This window comes from Pungitius pungitius, chromosome 5 (assembly GCF_949316345.1).
Source record: "Pungitius pungitius chromosome 5, fPunPun2.1, whole genome shotgun sequence".
NCBI classification, from domain to species: domain Eukaryota; kingdom Metazoa; phylum Chordata; class Actinopteri; order Perciformes; family Gasterosteidae; genus Pungitius; species Pungitius pungitius.
Genome location: NC_084904.1, coordinates 5,047,789 through 5,066,376, shown reverse-complemented (window position 1 = coordinate 5,066,376; position 18,588 = coordinate 5,047,789). Strand labels below are relative to the sequence as shown.

General features: G+C 43.3%; 1 protein-coding gene across 3 annotated transcripts; it reads left to right on the top strand.

Moving 5' to 3' along the window:
* Positions 1–274: 274 nt before the first annotated feature.
* traf2a (Tnf receptor-associated factor 2a) lies at positions 275–12,243 on the top strand. 3 transcript variants are annotated; one of them, XM_037483213.2, is made up of 11 exons: positions 275–470; positions 622–814; positions 2,499–2,577; positions 4,332–4,430; positions 4,741–4,902; positions 5,077–5,151; positions 5,301–5,375; positions 6,975–7,454; positions 7,610–7,787; positions 7,908–8,056; positions 8,513–12,243. In XM_037483213.2, exons 2-11 carry the CDS (start codon positions 627–629, stop codon positions 8,729–8,731), a joined length of 1,704 nt encoding a protein of 567 aa, XP_037339110.1. In that variant the 5' UTR covers positions 275–470; positions 622–626; the 3' UTR covers positions 8,732–12,243. The 3 variants fall into 3 exon arrangements, with proteins under 3 accessions (XP_037339110.1, XP_037339109.1, XP_037339111.1); XM_037483212.2 differs by having other exon boundaries at positions 275–814; XM_037483214.2 differs by lacking the exon at positions 5,301–5,375 and having other exon boundaries at positions 275–814.
* The last annotated feature ends 6,345 nt before the right edge of the window (positions 12,244–18,588 follow it).

The window sequence follows — 18,588 nt, the reverse complement described above, 5'->3', positions numbered from 1 at the left end:
AACGGGATAATCTGTCAACAACAAAAACTAAAGACGCTATTTAGGATAATCCAAAAACATAATTGCGGTAATGTAAATATGTCTTTCATGCGGTTTGGACAAGCTGAACTTTCTTAAATTTTCCTAATAATTTCCGTGGAAACTCCTCAATTCTAGCAAAACCCACTCTCTTCAAATATGTTTTTGCACATCCTGAAACTAATGACTACAAATACCTTGCCTTTACTTTGAAGACGTGATGACAACCTTTCCGGCATTGTGTCGTGTTAAACAGAGCTACTTTGCCCAGCTCCGGCGGTCCAATCCAGCTCGGAGCAGCAGCCTGCTTCCTGGCGGTACTCGCCTCTTCTCACGGGTCCACGGCGCCTAGCGGCAGACACGTGAACTCCTCACAGCTGAGCGTAGCATCCTCAGCTGTCTCATCTATCACGTGAAAACGCCCGGGTCTTGTTTGTTCGGAGCACATGAAGGTGAAATTTGCTTGGTTGACATAAGCAGGGATGCATATTTTAATAAACTGTGAGAGAGAAAGAGCCGTCGCTGCCGGCGGTGGTTCCTAAAACTACAGTCAGTGCTGTCTTGAACGCACCCCACTCGAGTGCCTCGATTTTGTTACAACAGGAATAATGGCTGCACAGGAGCAGTCTCCACCATCTTCCCTGGAAGGCAACAAACCTGGCTTCCCAAAGAAAATTTTGGCCAACAGCCTCGAGGACAAGCATTTGTGCAACTCGTGCCAGAAAGTGTTGAGGAGGCCTTTGCAAGCCCAATGCGGTCACCGCTTTTGTTCGTTCTGTTTCAACAAAATTGTGAGGTGAGTAGAGTCGTTGAGAGGGCGCTAGCTTCCATGGTTAGCCGTGTGAGCGACCCGAGCTCGCCAGCAGCCCTCCTTTAAATATCTTTGAATTGAGTGCTGCCCGCTTATTGTCGCTGGTAACCCCACGTGCAACTGCACGCATATGTATGACAAAAATGTTGTTAAGACCCATTCAAATATCCGGCGTGCTGCTAATTGCCCAATCAGCTCCCCTTTCCCGATAAAATCTGAATTTGTGTGACCGGTTGGCCCAGATTCCTCGCAGTGTAACTTGGTCCCGCCGCTATCCCCCGAGCAGTGGAGAGTTAAACGTGACAGTTTTTTTTTTTTACTTCAGGTTGACAGGTATGCCGAATTTACGAGAAGGTCCGTCCCTTTTACAAATAATAAAACTATATTCTACTTAGTCAGCGTCGTCGTCGATACACGGGCAAACCTTAAAGTCGGCCTTTTCCTATTGGAGTTTATGATGACCTTTAGCCGTATGGAAGACGAGGTGACCTGACAAGGGTCTGTCAGTTCATCTACTCCGTTCACTTCCTTTTCTCTATTAGAATAACAGCAGTAGGGAGAAATTGTACGGCTCACGTTCGTTTTCTATTGTCATGAAACAGACACAGGAATAGGCCTGAAAACACGTCTGTATTATAATGTTTCATATTTGGATTAACGCCGCAGTGAGAAGTCAAGTTTGGTTGTGAGATCACAGATTTTTCATTCTTGCAGTGCGAATTTTTATCCCTTTTTAGATATCAGTTGTGTTTTTTGATCAGTCATTTTCCTTATCAATTAAATATTTTATTTAAAAAAAATGTTTTCTCAATATTATATGGATGAAGTTGCTTACCAGAACTAACGTAAATGCTTGTCTGTTTAATCTGAAATTAGTTAAAAATGTCAGGTGGCCCAACGACAACTTAATTTATTATATGAGTGATTATTTGTAATTTTTAAACATTTGTCAAATGAAGAGGTAAGTTACAGGTAGTATTCGCTTTCAAAGCATATTATGATGATGTTATATTTAACTATTTAAATTGTCACTGCAAATAAAGTGAAATCAACAGGACAAAGGCAGTGAAATGACCCGACTGCAAGAGAAGCATATCTATCAATTATGAATCTCCTAATCAGATATTATGAAATTATTGTCCTTTCTTTGTTACGCAGTTAACACATGTGCGTGTTTTTATCATGACAATAATACAAACTTTTGATCCAAGAATTGCAGCAGAAAGGTGTCAAGTGACAACTTGCCAGCTGTTGTGTGCAGTCCGGAGAATAGATAATGCTGGATAGAGTGTGTAAAATGCTGTTAGGACGGTGACTTTATCATTGGATAAACAAACCCCGTGTTAAAGGGGTCAGAAGACCTGCAAGAATTGGAACAATTACTGATTACATAGTGATTTAAAGATAGCTCACAAATGAGATTTTGAAAGGGTTTAGTTTTTTTAGTGAAGGTGGTCTATTTTTAACGTGAAGTGAAATAATTCTTTATCCATGAACCATTAGATTTTAGATCTAATTTGAAAATCAAGAATGTGGTTTCTCAGTGTTCCTTCAAATGTTGTAACCCTATAAGATCAAGCAAATGTATGACTATACAGGCCTGCACATGGTAGTTTATTTACTGCACAGTATCTTTACTAATGTCACATTTATCTTCCCTCCCTTCAAGTTCTGGACCACAGAAGTGCAGCGCTTGCATCAAAGAAGACTTGTTTGAGGACCCCACCTCCATTCTCAAGCAATGCGGTGTATGTCACTTGTTTTTATCTTAAATTGCATCTTGCATATCTCAATGGTTGCGTGAAATATTGCTGTGATTTAAATTTAATTGTTTTGAACCCGTCTCAATTTTATTATGCCTCTATCTGACCTACATCAGCAAACAAACCCTATGGAGAGGATTGTCTATTTCTGTTCATTTTGGCAGCTATTTTTGATTTAGTGTTAGTCTTTTTGACAAATGCATGTTAGTTTTAGTCACATTTAGTCATTTTAATCCTTCTTTGTTTTAGCCTAGTTTTCGTTGCCGAAAACTCAGAACATTTTAGTCTAATTTTAGTCGCATTTAATAGCCATATTAAACTCCTCTGCTTCCCTTCTCAGGCCCAGGGACCCCTGTGTTGTGTCTACAGCTGCATAATAGTCATAAAACTTGCAGTACTTAGGTTGTCCATTAGATATCGCTCCTAGGACAGGTCTATAGCGGAGGGGGAGGGGGGGGCAAACTTTTTGACTTGCAGGCTACAATGTGTTGTAAAATTTGACAGAGGAGCCAGGAACAAATGGATGAAGTGTTTGTGTGAGCTGATATAAATGACATGTGAAAAATCATTACATGAAGTAGCAAAGCATTTATTTTCAAGGATATTTAACAAATTTGCAAGGGTGTAAAGCTCCGCCGACTTCATGAGAACCAGGAACCTAAACGCAACACTTTGTTGTCTTTGTTTACTCGTGATGCTTTTGACATGTCCAACGGAAACGTCACGGTCCTTTATTGTTCCCACTGTAAAATGCTTGTACCAACAAGAGAGACCCCTTAACTATCCTACAATCGGTGCAATATATAATTTTTTGGGGTGGATCAAGAACCAGCCATTCTCAACTGGACCCTCACCTTTTAATGAACAGTATTAGCTGAGCTAAACCAAGGAAGCACACAATCACAATCACCATAGTGTAAAACAGTCGTCGCGGCCCGTATCGGTGACAAGAACCACCGCTGCCCCCACAGCGACCGAGCGGTCTGGGTCCGTACGTTGTCCCGTGTCAATACATATTTTTTGTGGCTTCGTCACCACCAACATTTCCATCTCGTAAATGAAAGTTGGCATAGATTTAGTCATTATTTTTTAAGATCCGTTTTCGTCTCGTCTTGGTCATGGGGAAAAAGGTCGCTAACAAATATTTTTCGTCATAGTTTTCGTCAACGAAATGAACGCTGCAAACGAGGTCCTTGACAATGCAGCCATACCTGGTATTCTGCTGCAGCAGGTGGGAGACTGGCCGTGGACAGGCCGAGACATGCAACCATCCTCCCGGCAGCCATTTGATTTAATGTATTTAGTTTCACCGTTACTTGATTCCACGTGACTGCAGCATATGTTCTTTAGTCTCTACACATCATCACCAGTCGATCGGTAGTAGTAGAGTTTGGCCTGGTTTGGTATCTTTGGATGGCAGGTGTTGATGCGTGGGTTCGTTTCCTGTTTTATTTTCTAGCTTTCTGGGTTAACTTCACTTCCTGCCCTGGTGTGTGAGGATTTGAGTTAGGGTTAGTTCGAGTAATCCTAAAAAAGACCTCCTAACCACTATTTCTTAACTTCTGTTAAAAACGTTGTGGGGTGAAGGAAAGTTTGCTTTACTCTATTGTGCTTGGCAAAGCGTAGGGAAGCGGAGTAAGCCAGAGATGGTCCTTAGACGGGGGAAAATTAGAGCCAGGAGATACTTGGAAACTTGATGCAGAGTGTTTGTGACTCCAACAACCGCTGCTTCTCTGCAGGCTTTCCCAGACAACGCGGCTCGGAGAGAAGTGGAGGCCTTGGCGGCCGTCTGTCCCAACGAAGAGTGCACGTGGACGGGGACCATTAAAGAGTTCGAGGTGCAAATGTTGTTCAACTCCTATCCATAAAGCAGGACTTATCCCTAATAAAAATGAAACACAATAGGCTTTACGAACAGGTAAAGGGGCGGGACTTCACTGCATTAAACCGACTTGTTCTACTTGTCTCAGGGACAATCCTTCCCTACAGTCACACCAACATAGATGTCCACAGGGCTGTCTCATGTTGAACATTACGTTAGAACAAATTGTTTTTTAAAGTATTTGTAGACGGGCCTGTGTCTGGTGTCAGTAAAATTAACAATGGGTTCATCAGATAATAAGTGAGAACTATGTTGTTCCCCTGCAGGCCAGCCACGAGGACAACTGTGACTTCATGATCATCCTGTGTCCCTCCTGCAAGGAGCTGATGAGGGCCAACGAACAGGAGCGCCACAACGAGCGAGATTGTCCAGAGAGGACGCTCAACTGCAGATACTGCAAAGAACCCTTCCTGTTAAAGAACATCAAGGTCAGGCTCTCACCGTCTTTGAGGTTCATCCACGGAGGCGATGCGATATAGTAAAATGGACATATTCATTGTGACGTCACCGATCGGTTCGAGGAGCGCCGCTTTGAAGTAGTTGGTACCGTTGTTGCCGAACCACACCAGGATGAACTATTTCTCTCTACTTGACTTGTTTAGGCTCATGATGAAATCTGTCCAAAGTACCCGATGATTTGTGAAGGTTGCGCGAAGAAAAAGATCCCCAGAGAAAAGGTATCCCGCATAGGACTTCTCAGTTATTTCCATTGATTCCGTTGGATTGATCTCATTAGCCGCGTAGCTAGGGATCCAATTCACGACATGTTCTACGAATCATTAGCTCCTCTCATTTTTTGTTGTTTTTGTTTTGTTTTGTTTTGCAGTATGTGGACCATATTAAGTTCTGCAGTAAATGTAAAGCACCATGCAGATTTCATGTTGTTGGCTGCGATGCGTCTGTAAGTAGACATTTTTGTCATAATTTGTGTGTAACGGTGGCTAATGTAAAAACGACAACAAGGATTATGCAATAACTTCAAAATCTTTTTGAGAGTCCTTTTTCAGACCAAATATTTAACTACAAGACCTTTCCCAAAACATTAACTAGCATGAGGAAATAAATATCTTTAATGAACTTAGAAGATAAAATGCAGTGATTGAGCAGGTGATGCATAATTCGTTGCTGCATGCCTGTGAATGCATCCTGGGCTGGTGAGCACAAAGCCTGTGTGTTTGCATGATGCCTTCATGAAGTATTCACTCAACTCCGGCTTCTGTCCTTGCGAGTTTACTGATTTATAACAACACCTGAAGTCGGGGGGCTTTGACTTTTTGACTTTGATCAGCAGTTTTGTCCAAGTCTGAAACACAGAGGTACTTTATTTATTAGCGTTAGCTGCCACACCGTTTGCAGCTGCTCCTCTCCGGGCCCCGCGTAGCAAAACACACATAATCAGGGCTTCCTTTAACCGGTAATTACAGTTTTTAAATGATGATGTCGGGTTGTCCCTCTGTCCACTCCATTCTCGTAAACAAGATATCCACAGGATTTATTATCATGTGCCATATTCCTTTCAATATAGCCAGTGCTATATTCACTTTTTGTTACTTATTTCTCAATTTAAAACACAATATTTCTTTTCTTTTTTTAGGGTTGTTGTTACTTATACACTTATAACTTACTTACTTATAACTTTGTGCTTGTTTCTACTCTTCTACTTCTACATTGTTGTAATTGACTTTATTTCCTTTAACTTATTGGACTAAATTCATTTCTATACCCTTGATATCCGTAACTCTATTGTTTTTATATGTTTATGGGTTAAAACATGTTCAATTTAATTTCATCTCTTGCAGATTAGTGCTCAAAGGTTAATGTGACCTCACAAAATGTGTCAAGAAATGACATTTCCAGGTAGAGTGTGGATAACACACCGAGCCCGGGCGATTTGTTGTTAGCGAAAAAGTGTGTTTACTGTAACCATGGTAACAGGAATTGTGTGACAGGGTTAGGCAACCTCGCGCTTCATCTTTTGGACTCGGGCCCAGTTGGAAATGATGAGAATGAAGATTATGTGTCATACTGGGGGACCAGTCTCAGACTAGCGGCGCGTCTCGTGTAGAAATATGTGGGCCGAGCTCAGGTCCACAGGCCGGTACGGTCCTACCCGGTCCTACCCGGTCCAGCTGGTCGGTTTGGCTCCTGTATGGACCTTCAGTCGGAAGGTTTATGGCTGTGCTAGGATTTGGCTTACTGTACTCAGAAAGATATTTCCCCCTTGAGCGCTGCGATTCATCATCATTAGTCCCGGATTAGTTTGGGACGTCCTTTTCTGTTGTCCAGTGGTCAAAGCATGAACCATTGCGGGGGTGAATACTTTGTACGGCATGTATTTCCTTCATTAGTTCCATCATTTCACTTCCGTTTGCTTTCTCTTTTCTTCTGTGGAACAACCTCACGTGTCCTCCTAAATTCCCCAGTGTGTTCTTGTGTAATGGCTGAGGACCGCAGTTTGTTTTCTCAATGCGCTTCTGCTCGTATCTTTCTTTGAGTGGAGGTGGAGAAAGAGAAGCTTTGTGACCACGAGCGGCAGTGTTCGTACGAACACCTCAACCTGCTCCTGCACTTCATCATGGGCATCAAGGTGAGCCTGGAGAGCCTGCAGCCCCAGAGCCTGGAGGTGGCCAGCCACAAGCTGCGTGAGCTCCACCAGTCCCTCAGGGACTTGGAGCTCAAGATGAGCCAGATGGGCGGCGGTGGCGCTCCCTCACAGGGCGCCTGCGGCCCGTCCCTCGCCACCTCCTTCACGCGGCTTCCCAGCGCGGCGGGCGCCGCCCTGGAGCTCCAGCTCCAGAGCGAAAAGGCCAAGGTGGCCGAGCTGAGCCGCCGCTGCCAGGAGCTGGAGCTCAAGGTGGGCACGTTCGAGAACATTGCGTGCGTCCTCAACCGGGAGATGGAGCGCTCCTGCACCACCATGGAGGCGTACAACCGCCAGCACCGGCTGGACCAGGACAAGATAGAGATCCTCAACAACAAGGTAACAGGAAACGCGCATGTAGTCAAGGTGCCATATGATATATACATGATCCCCATAGTGATCTCACACATGCATCATACATATAGTGATCTCATACATACATCATACATGTAGTATCTCAATAGAGAAAAGTCGTCCTCGGTGTGTTCCTGCAGGTCCGTCAGCTGGAGAGGACGGTGAGCCTGAGGGACCTGTCCATCGTGGAGATGGAGGGGAAGATGAGGGAGATGTCTGCGGCCACGTACGACGGCACCTTCGTCTGGAAGATCTCTGATTTCACCAAGAAGAGGCAGGACGCCGTGGCGGGCCGCGCCCCCGCCATGTTCTCTCCCGGTAAGCGCTCCGTGCGATGACCCGAAAACAACGACGTGTCTCGTCCGGTCTGATTTAAAGGGATTTGAGCCTCAAAGACTTTGACTTTGTTTCCCTTTGCCGCCGTGTTGTGTTTTCCAGCCTTTTACACCAGTAAATACGGCTACAAGATGTGCCTGCGGATCTACCTGAACGGAGACGGGACGGGCCGTGGCACACACCTGTCTCTGTTTTTCGTGGTGATGAGAGGACACAGCGACGCGCTCCTCAAGTGGCCTTTCAATCAGAAGGTAACACCGTGGACACCAAAATAATCATAAACAAAACATTTTAGAGGTACTTTCATCACGCTACTTTCTACTTCTAACACTTCAATGGTGACTGACAAATACCTTGTGATACATTTACCATTTGAGCAACTTTCAATAAGAAAGTAGATTATATTAATAAACAGAGTGGAAACAGCTAAAACGGCTTTGATATCCAAAATATTAAACATTATTGCAAGAAGATTATTATTGAAGAGGCATTTTCTACGATCCATCATTCAAAAAAGTCAAAATAAATAAACAAACCAACGACTTCCACACACAAGGAGTCGTCTTCAACAAAAAACGTTACTCCACCTGGTGTTCTGTAGGCGAATTGCTTTTCAACACGCGCACGCCTTTTTGAACCATGGAATGAAACGACACAAGACGCAGAAGTCTCGTTCCAGCCTTAAAGCCTCATCCTGCTGTACCCAGGTCACCCTGATGCTGCTCGACCAGAACAGCAGGGAGCACATAATCGACGCCTTCCGGCCCGACGTGTCCTCCTCGTCCTTCCAGAGGCCCGTCAGCGACATGAACATCGCCAGCGGCTGCCCGCTCTTCTGTCCACTCCCCAAGCTGGACTCCAAGAACTCCTACATACGCGACGACACCATCTTCATCAAGGCCATCGTGGACCTCACTGGGCTTTAGGTAAAAGGACGAAGGGAACAAACCCAAACCTTTGCCTTTTGTTGCAGTTCGAATCGACAGGATCTCTAGCACGTCTAGTGCTACACAACACCAGAGCAGTAAGCTTTTTGTCTTCGGCCAGTAGCTGTTGGTTTCCAAATCTTTAAGTGACTGTATTTAGTTTACCATCAAACTTGACAAGAGCATAGATTTCCTACCAAAGTGACTGGAGGAGTTAATGCAATTTTATTATGCCAGTATTTCTGTATCAACAGAAGACCCTCTCAATGTATTTGAACTGACCGGGGCAGACTGGCGTGGAATATTATGCTTGTAAAAGTACACGACTAAGAATACGTAGTCTCTAATCTCCAATCATCGTCCTGTGGCGCCTTTCATCATCTAAGGAAGTGGACATCAAACATCAGCCGTGTTTCCCTTCAGTCGTTGAGCGAATATCTTCTAAACTAGGCTACAGCGCGGTCTCACCAGAAGTCATAGGCGCTATGGGGTCACCCATGGCTGTAATCGGCCAATAAGTGTGCAAACCGCGGACATAACCAGTAGCTTTGGCCATCTAACCAATGAACAATAGAGGGGCCGTTTTAATGGCGCTGTCCTGTTTCAAGCTGTCCGGAGATAAGAAAAACAGGGATCCCACTTCATGGGAATAGTTGAGAAGACGGCGAAACAGCGGATCATTCATGAGAGTTAAATGGCCAGTGTGTGGTTGCATCCCATCCACTTTTTTTTTGGCAAACGGGAAAAACCACCTTCAGCGAGCGTAACAAATTTAGGGAATTATGCCGTGTCCTTACAGATGCACATTAAACTATGTGAATGGAGCGAACGGCTGTTGTTTTCTTCCTGAATAAGTCTCTTTTATTGCTGCCAGCTGTTCCAAAATAATCAAGCCTTAACTAGTAGCTTGTATAACTGCCATAACTTGAGTTAAACTAGGGAAAAGCTAGAAGTGATATGTTTGATACTTTGAAGTTTTAGTTATTATTGATTTACATATCCAGCAAACACAGAGGGATGTTAGCGTTCAGTAGGAGTCACTTCTTGGCAACCTGATGAACGGTCCAACATGATCTCCTTTTACTTCCGTTTTGGTCTCCACCCTCTTCTAAAACATCTGGCTCTGTATCTTGGCAGCTGCAAAATTTGGTTCTAATTCACTTTCGGGGGGATGTTGCTGTGACTGCTTACTACTACACACACCTGTCAGATAGAGCAGCTGTTAAACTACCAAGTGCTGCTGAGGTTTTGGTAGTTTTTGTATTTTTTAATTTCTGGACTTTGTTTTTAAGTAAAAAAATGAGGAGCTTTCAGAGCAGCGCCCCCGCCATGAAGCTTAAGCGCCCTAAAAACCCAGCGGTGCATCGCGCTGGCCCAGGCGCTGGTGCTTGCCTACAGCCTGACATTCGGTCCACACCTTTTTGGGGGGACAGGGGGGGGATTTGTGACTTTTTCTTTTATGGCGTGTAGTTCCGATGACAGTGGGAGGCGGCCATGTAGCCCTCAGCGCCCTAAGTGGTGCAGCCGGACCTGTGTACTGTTCCTTTAGCGCCTGGGCCTCCGGTTCTCAAGTCTTCAGTGGGGATCATTCATGGCGGTGGACATTGCTTGAATTCCATGAATTCCGAGTGCAGTATTTCTGTGTGTTTTTCCCATTTCTTCGCCGTTGGTGTGCGCGTTGGCTCCAACACGCAGCGTAGCCTGCAACAGTTTTTTGGCCGCTGGTCTGGGACGGCGATGGAGGTTGAGCCCCCCCAAATGGAAATATGACATTTTATTAAAATTCAAATCTATATTTGCATACTTGGTCCAAAATACCTTTCAATCTTCCGCTTGGGCTTTTTTCAATATTTGTTGTCTGCATATTGACCAATATCATTGTAGTAATTTATAATATTGATGCCATGCAGACGTACAAATATTGAAATGGCCAAAATGAAATATTGAATAATTCAGTGATTTTCCACATATGTCCACTGCTTTGTCTTCACAGAAAGGATCCATTTGTGCAACCTGAGCTTCTTCCAATCCAACTAATTATCCACAGTGTTGTTACTTTGGCACAAAACATAATCTCAACCTGCTCAATGTCGATATTTTCTTCCCCTGACATTCATCCTCTTTTACATTTGTTCATAAGCGCATGTTTGTAATTTCTCAGCAGCATTCAAGTGGAGATATTACTAAATGGATCCTTGGGTGAAGACACACAGTCATATTTCCATATCGGTGTAGAGATAGAAGGACTCTGGATGGAGGCAAAACCAAGGTATTCAAAGATGAAATGGTTGATATTATTGTAATATTTTCCTATTTTTGGCTTTCCTCACAGCTTTGAACTGACCTACTTTTTACAGATAAAGAAGTGCCTGTACTTTTTTTTTTTAATGTTCCATGATCCCACTTTGCTATGAATGTGCTTTCCTGTGAGTTTAAACCTACCAAAATGTTATTGCTGTCATTTATACACCCCCCCCACCCCCTTCTGAACTCTTTTATGTGATAATCCTAGTGACTTAAGAATGTCTCCCTCTGCATACACAGAACTAATGAATGTTACAATTTAACTTAATGTCATCTAAGATCAGCATTTGGCATCTTCATCCAAACCCATCCGGCATGTTTTTAAACCTCAACAAATACCGAAAGCTCTTTGTGCACTTTGTTATGTTTCAGTGAAGGAAAAAGTGCATTTAACTATAACGCAAAACCCATGCGTCTGCAGTCTGACCTCCGCAGCTCCTTTGTTCCTTTTGCTCTCCCGGCGTCACGGAAACGTGTCCCCCGGTTGTCTCCTCTTCAGCGTACGTTGTGGACATTTTGCATGTGTGACTGTGTCCCCCAACCAATCGGCTGCTACGTGGCTGTTTCCTTTGCTCTTCTCTGTGGATCTCGCTGATCCTGATGCGGGCCGGGACTCATCTGTTAATCATAGCTGGTGAACGCAACAACAAAAAGGGCTTCACATACCCCCTGTCCCCATCTGCTACAATGTCCCCCAAAGGCAAAGACACACACACACACACACACATACGTTTCCGTAGCTGGGTCCGTCAAAAACGGATCCGACAGGACCTCCTTGGACACACTGCTGCTGCGGGGAGGCAGAACGCATCTGGAGCCCGTCAGAGGCTGTGCTGTGTCAGCCATGTTGACTCCTAGGAGATACCACACTGCCTCACTGTGCAACACAACAAAAACAATGGGTCCATGTTTCGTGCGCATTTCGATGAACTCTCCGGAGCAGTCAAACTGGAACGGTTTTGACTTATTTACATATCGGTTCCTCTCTAAAGCCCGTGTTGAGATTAAGATGAGGAGCTTTTCATCAGTAGCAACGACATCCAACTGCTTGTTGTTCTCGCCGCTGCGTTGTGTTGATAGTGACTTGTGTGTTTGTGAACTCTTTGTACTACCGGGAAATTTTGTTCCATATTTGTATTTAGTTTTGTTTTATTAAAGGTTTTAAGATGCCCTGAATGGAAAGAAGTGCACTGTTTAAAAAAAAAAACATCTTGAATATTTCCACATTTTGCTGCATGATACAAACTACAGCACATGGGCTTTGATTAACACTGTTTTACCACATGGGGGCGCACAGTGCAAATGCATGAGTGCACAAAGCAGCCAGTGTTTTGTCATTTCAGAGAAAATTCTCACATGCCACAGTGGGATAAGCTCGAGCTGGAACTCATTTACCATCATTTGAAGAGCTTTGGACACTTATATTATACAATCATTCAAAAACTGCAACACCTCTTGACAGGCCACACCCTTATTTCACTTAAATACTCACTGTAGTTATTGTGGTAGCTGTGTTTGTAGTACTGTGTTCATTTCTTTTCTTAAATCGAGGGCCGGGTCGTGGATTTCTTAAAGATTCAGGACACTAAAATATAAAATTAAAATAAACAGATCCAAAAAGGTCATTCAAGTTAATGCCATCAGACCAGGTCGAACCCCCAGGGAAACTACATATTATTTTTATAAATGAAGTGTTTTTTGTATTACCTTCTTCTTTCTTCTTCTTACTGACGAAGTGAAATAATATAGTGTCACTGGAAAAGTTAGTGATAAAATAATTGCTTTCTCGTTGGGTCAGTGTTAGAAGGTCAGATTCCCATAGTAACTAAACTCAAACCATGATGAGTTTATTTTAAGGACTCAACTGCAAATATGTCAGACCAATTCATTTAAAAAAATGTTTAATATGGTACACTTGCTTAAAGGACCCCAGCTAAGAATTAAGTCACCTCAGTTTACCTTTTAGAGTTTTCATTAAGTTAGTCAGTCAGGGCAGGGGTGTCCAACATTGTTCAAAGAGGGCCAGATTTGATCATGTGACGATGCACCGGGGGCCAATAGTCCCTTCTGACCTTTTTTAACCATAAAAGTTAAATGCAAATGATACAGATGATGTGAAAATTGAAATTGTGTATTTTTTAAATGGCAATGAAGCCAAATATAAGCCACTCGGGCAGATGTGAAAAACTCTTAAAAACACAATTCTGCCTTTCATTCATATCTGGTTAGTCAGATATTGATGAACAAACTATATGGAATACCTTACACTTTCATGGAGTGGATACATTTATTTTCCCCATGATCATTTTAAACAGGAGTCAAAAGTAATGCTGTCTATTAGAGGAATTGCATTTGAAAGTTTTGTGATTTGTTTGCGGATTTATCAGTGGGCCATAAATAATAGATTAAAATACAGAATGTGCCATGATTGGCCCCCCGGGCCCTGGCTTAGAGTGACAAATGACCCCCTCACTCAGCCTCCTCATCCTGCTGGACCTGACTGCTGCATTTGACACGGAGGATCACACTATATCCCTAGAGCGCCTCCACAACACCATTGGACTCTCTGTCCTACCTTTCTGGCAGAACTGAATATGTCTTACTGGGAAGATGCAAGTCCAGTCTTCTCCCTGTCTCCTGTGGTGTTCAGGGTCGGTCCTCGTCCTCCACCCACTCCACTGGCTCCCTGTCTCATCGACTACTACTCACCCATAAATGCATGAATGGACACGCACCGCCTTACCGACAGGAACTCCTTACTCACCAAACCTCCACCCGCACCTTCAAGATCAACAAGCGGCATCTCGCTCGGCAGCACCGCGCAAATGCAACAGTCTCCCTGACCGCCTGAGGGCAACACAGACAATCGAGTCTTGGCCTGCAAAACGCCTTTTGAACTTTGTTTCTTTTGAATAAAGGGCATTGATATTAATATTATTGGTCAACCCTCTGGAACTGCCAAAGTCTCTCACACATCTGTTGAAGATCTCCCTGCACCATTGACAAACATCCCCCCGAGTGATAAATGGAGAAAGCAGGAGGCAAATCATTCGGGGGGAGTGAACCTGAGTGGAAATGACATCCATTGACAGATATGTCTGGAATAGTTATTTCTTTAGATGTTCCACGGTCATGGTCAACTAAAGAAACTGCCAAATGCTAATATCTTAAGGTGAAATATTAATAACAGCACATTTAGGGTCATAGAAGATGCTCCACACAGGATCTCCTCAAAAGAAAAGAGGAAAGAAAATCACTTCCGTGCTCATTTTCTTAACCATGTGGTATGGAAAAAAACTAGTTGAGCGGGAAGAAGCCTTTACAAAGGTCCCATTTTTGTTTTTCTTCTTGGGCAGGTTGCAATGGGTATTCCATGCATAGCTTTAAAGATCATGTGGAGTTGATGCATCGCTGGGCCAGAGGAAATGACCAGTGACAGGCACTTGGAAAAAATGAGGAGGAAAAATGACCTGCCAATTCTATGAAGAAAAGTCGATTGTTGTGTCTAATTATCTGTTGATCCCGGCTAATGTGCTGCCTTAAACCGTGCAAGCTGGAAATTCAAATGAAAGACCTTCTTCTTCCAATGTATTTGTGTTGATTGGTTGGCAGTCGGCAGTTGAAGCACTCGAACGACCTTCGCTCTTTCACCGAGAACAGGAAGGAAGGGGTCAGTCACCTTCCAACGAAGCGCCGTTTTTGCACAACTTCACCCTACAATTTCAAATCAATGCCAGCAATCGGCCGGGTGTGGTGATGGTGTGAAAGTACGGCAGGATTTAAATCACTCACGGAAATGTCCCGGGCTGCAGCTTGCAGCATTATTTTCAGGCTGCAAAGCTAGATCTTACTGTAAAGAAGTATTTTTGATTGTTTAAATGATTAAAGAGACACATCGTTAACTTATTTCCACTCATGGGATAGAAAAGGAAGTAGTAACAGTAAAATGAAATGAAATAACAGCATTGATTTGTAGGATATGTGACGTGTCATTGTGTCTCAAAGATATTTACATCATTTGCACAGTAGAGGGCAGTCTCGTCTCAGTTCTTTACTCAAGCAACGCTGCGGTTTTCAATTTATGGTTCACGTTTTTTTTATTTTCAAACCATGACATGTTTTAATGTGTTGTTATCTGTTGTCACACTGCCTGATTGAACGTACAGGTGTGCACCTTCGGAGATACAAGCGGGGAGATAGAGTGGCAGGTGAGGAGAATGATTAATGGCTACCATCTATGAATGTTTGGATCCCTCTCCCGCCTCCCCCTGCCACTTCCTCAGCGTGGTCACCGTAACCCACTGGGATCGAGCATTGTGGGTAGCAGCCTTCATCGTCTTTCCTCTCAATGACATCATTTTAAAACCACTTTCCCTCCATCCTCGGGGCCTGTAGTTTCCAAATCCTGTTTCTCACCAAGAGGTCTACACGGTCTTGTCAAAGTCCTGTCTCGTGTGTTTCCTCTGTTAGATGCACCAGCAGCCGTTCTCCGTTTCAAAGGTAAGCAGTGGGTGGCCACTGAGGAATCTCCCCGCTGAGTTCATGCACACCGCAGGACGGGGGAAGTTACTTCATCATCCACGAAGAGCCGAAAATGGAGTTGCAGCAAAACCCTTGATTTTCTGTTTAATATTGATGTTACTTCTACTTTAGAGAGTTCTGAGTTAAGAATCCTGCTGGATGGCTTTTTGTGTTGCCTCAGTCACAGTAAACACATTTAACGTCATTGAAAACAAATCTAAGTTATTAGCATGGAAATATTCATTCATATTAACCTTGATACTGGGGCCTCGTTAGCTTGGTGGTCAAGGCTTGGTGGTGTGTTGTTGAGCCACGTCATGAAGCATACTCCGCTCTACGGTGTGTTGGTGTCCAACTTGACTCGACTTGATTTACAAAATGAGCATAATGCTGTAATGTAGAAGACTAGAGAATGAGACCATGCAATAGCTCCAGAGAGAAGTAGAGTCAGACTTATCTGAGTCTTGCTGGTCATTAGAGAGCTCAGAGTGTCAGTTCTGCACCAGCTTACCGTTTCAGACCCAGAAGTTGCCCCTTATATTGATTTAAATTACCCTTACTATCAAAGAGCTTGCTATTTCTGCTCCTGCTCTCAGAATATCACAAGACAGTTCTATTGGCAATAAACTATGGTTATATCTAACGAACTGTTTGAAACATTGGTTACGTGTAACCTGTATGCCTAGAAAAAAAGGTTTTATCTCAAGCAAATCAAGTTTTAATTTAGACAGTGGCGGCTGGTGGATTTTTTGTTGTTAGGGCCATCCAATCAGTTTCAATAAACTAAAAAAAACATGCATTATTAGTTTGCAGTTAAATATTTAACATTTATTTAACAGTTTAACATAATAAATAATCTTATTTAAACAATTCAGTATATTTTTGAATATCTATAGAACTATATATATATATAACAATATTCAGAATATGGCATAACTACCATATTGTAACAATTATTAATAGCCAATATAAATATCCTAATATATATATTAAGGGATAAACATATTACAATATAAATATATATAAAATCTATTAGTACATATATATACATATACAAATATGAGATGCACCTATGAACCTGGTTTATTGGGGGAAACACCCGATCAGTGTGTTGAGGAAAGACCAACTCACAAGCCGCACAACATTTCACACAATTATTTTTCTTAAAATGTGCCTGTTTTCATCCACGTCCTGGTTGTGTGTCCTCACCTCAGTCCTGTGTGCGTCGCAGCTGGGTAGCGATGTTAACTTTAACACGGCGACGTGAGGCAGTTATCGCTGCAGTCAACCAGCCTCTGCTTTGTGTATTTTAGGACTCTGAAATGATGTGTCACTCATTAAGTTTAATCAGTGATTGACTGAGCTGAGACATGGGGAGATGCGCAGATATCTTAATATACAAATAATATGAATATTCTATGTTTTAAAAACACAAATAGACACATATTGACACATATAAAATGTTTTTAAATCATTGCCACATTGTCCTCTATGGAACAGCCGACCCTAAATTTAGATGATGTTTTCTTGGCCTTAACACATTTGGAGGCCATCCCCCATTAGCCAAGTTTTTGTGCACATTTTTAGATACATTACTTGCCTCTGGACCTTATTTTTGAAATACACACTGAGCAATTTCGGACATATATTGTCTTGTTCATGGACACATTTCCATGAATGAGCCGCAGTTGCATGAATTCTAAGGATGGGCTAAATTTATCCTGGACCAACCAAAGTGATAGAAGTAGATCAACATGAAATATGTATCATTGAAGTTAAGAAAAAGTGAGAACCTCCATTGAGAAGGTACATTTGTCCGTCAGTCTGTTAAAATATATATGTGAGGTACTAAGTTTCTTTATTGACCCAAGAATAATAATATAGAGTTAATTGGGAATAAGAACACAGTAGAATTAAGTAGAACTCAAGGCCGTATCTATCAACTCAGAGAGTAGACATCTCTTGTGGCAGAGATACACCGGACTATTCACTCTTCTTATGTTTGTCTTTGATCACTGCGCGCCGCAAAATCACTCATTGTTATCGCCTTTAGGGGCCCCGGATAAGACAAACCACACTGTGTGTTCACTGTGGGCCAGTAGCTGTTTTACTACTCAATGGAAATAGTGAGTAGCATTCAAAAGTTGCCGCTGGGCTTTGGAGACGTTCTACCTGCTGTGTTGTTCATCGTTACGGTAAAGAGGGACCCACTGGGCGGCAGGACGGTTACTGAACCATATTAAGCTTAGTTTTTAAGATGGAAAAGTCGTGAACTTTGCAACCTTTTGGCACAAACTCGCCAGGGGCACATCAGGTCATCGACAATGGCCCCTGGGTCAACTTGGCAAAGTTCATCAGTTCGGATCAAGGATGGCATAGGTTTGTTTTTTCCCGATGTGGTCATTGAAAGGTCTGCAGAGGTACGTCAGCAGGCAGCTAAATTAACAGTAGCCGCTTTGCTCCGTCCATGCATCACTCAGCAGCGCTCGTTAACCCACGATGAACATTGGGCCCCCTAGTTGGAAAAGTCATGTAGGGAAAAAAAAAATCACAGATTCCCATAGGAGCCCGTTTCATGTGGTGTTTGGTCTTTACCAGCATAGACCACATTCTGGTTGCCTGAGCTCACTTCCACCCACATCTCGTGGTTCTGCCTCCCCCTGCTGATGTGGCAAATATGCACATGCTCGTAATGTCCTTCATTAGTCCCTTCGAATCCACACTTTGAAACAGATGCGCGCAGTCAGCGGCCGGTGGGAATGGAACAAACTGGAGGTGACGGCGGGGGGCTAGCTTATCCGTCTGCTCCTGGTGCCATGGCAACACCATCGGCAGTAAGCGAAAATGGCATCCCCTTGTGAATGACTTTTTCCATAAACACTACGGACGGGCGTTTCTCAAACATCTGGATGCAGGCTGTCGGATATGGACGCCTTATTTATTTAGGTTTTCCGTGTAATCTCCATGGCAGCGCAACGTTGCGAGATCTGTCACATCTTCTTCCACACTTGGCAGAGGGAATTTGTATGATC

Excerpts from the sequence above, each read along its gene's own strand:
- traf2a (XM_037483213.2), top strand. The coding sequence starts at position 627 with ATGGCTGCACAGGAGCAGTCTCCACCATCTTCCCTGGAAGGCAACAAA. Across the intron at positions 4,903-5,076 it reads TCCTGTTAAAGAACATCAAG|GCTCATGATGAAATCTGTCC; the intron begins GTCAGGCTCTCA and ends TGACTTGTTTAG. Across the intron at positions 5,152-5,300 it reads AAAAGATCCCCAGAGAAAAG|TATGTGGACCATATTAAGTT; the intron begins GTATCCCGCATA and ends TTTGTTTTGCAG.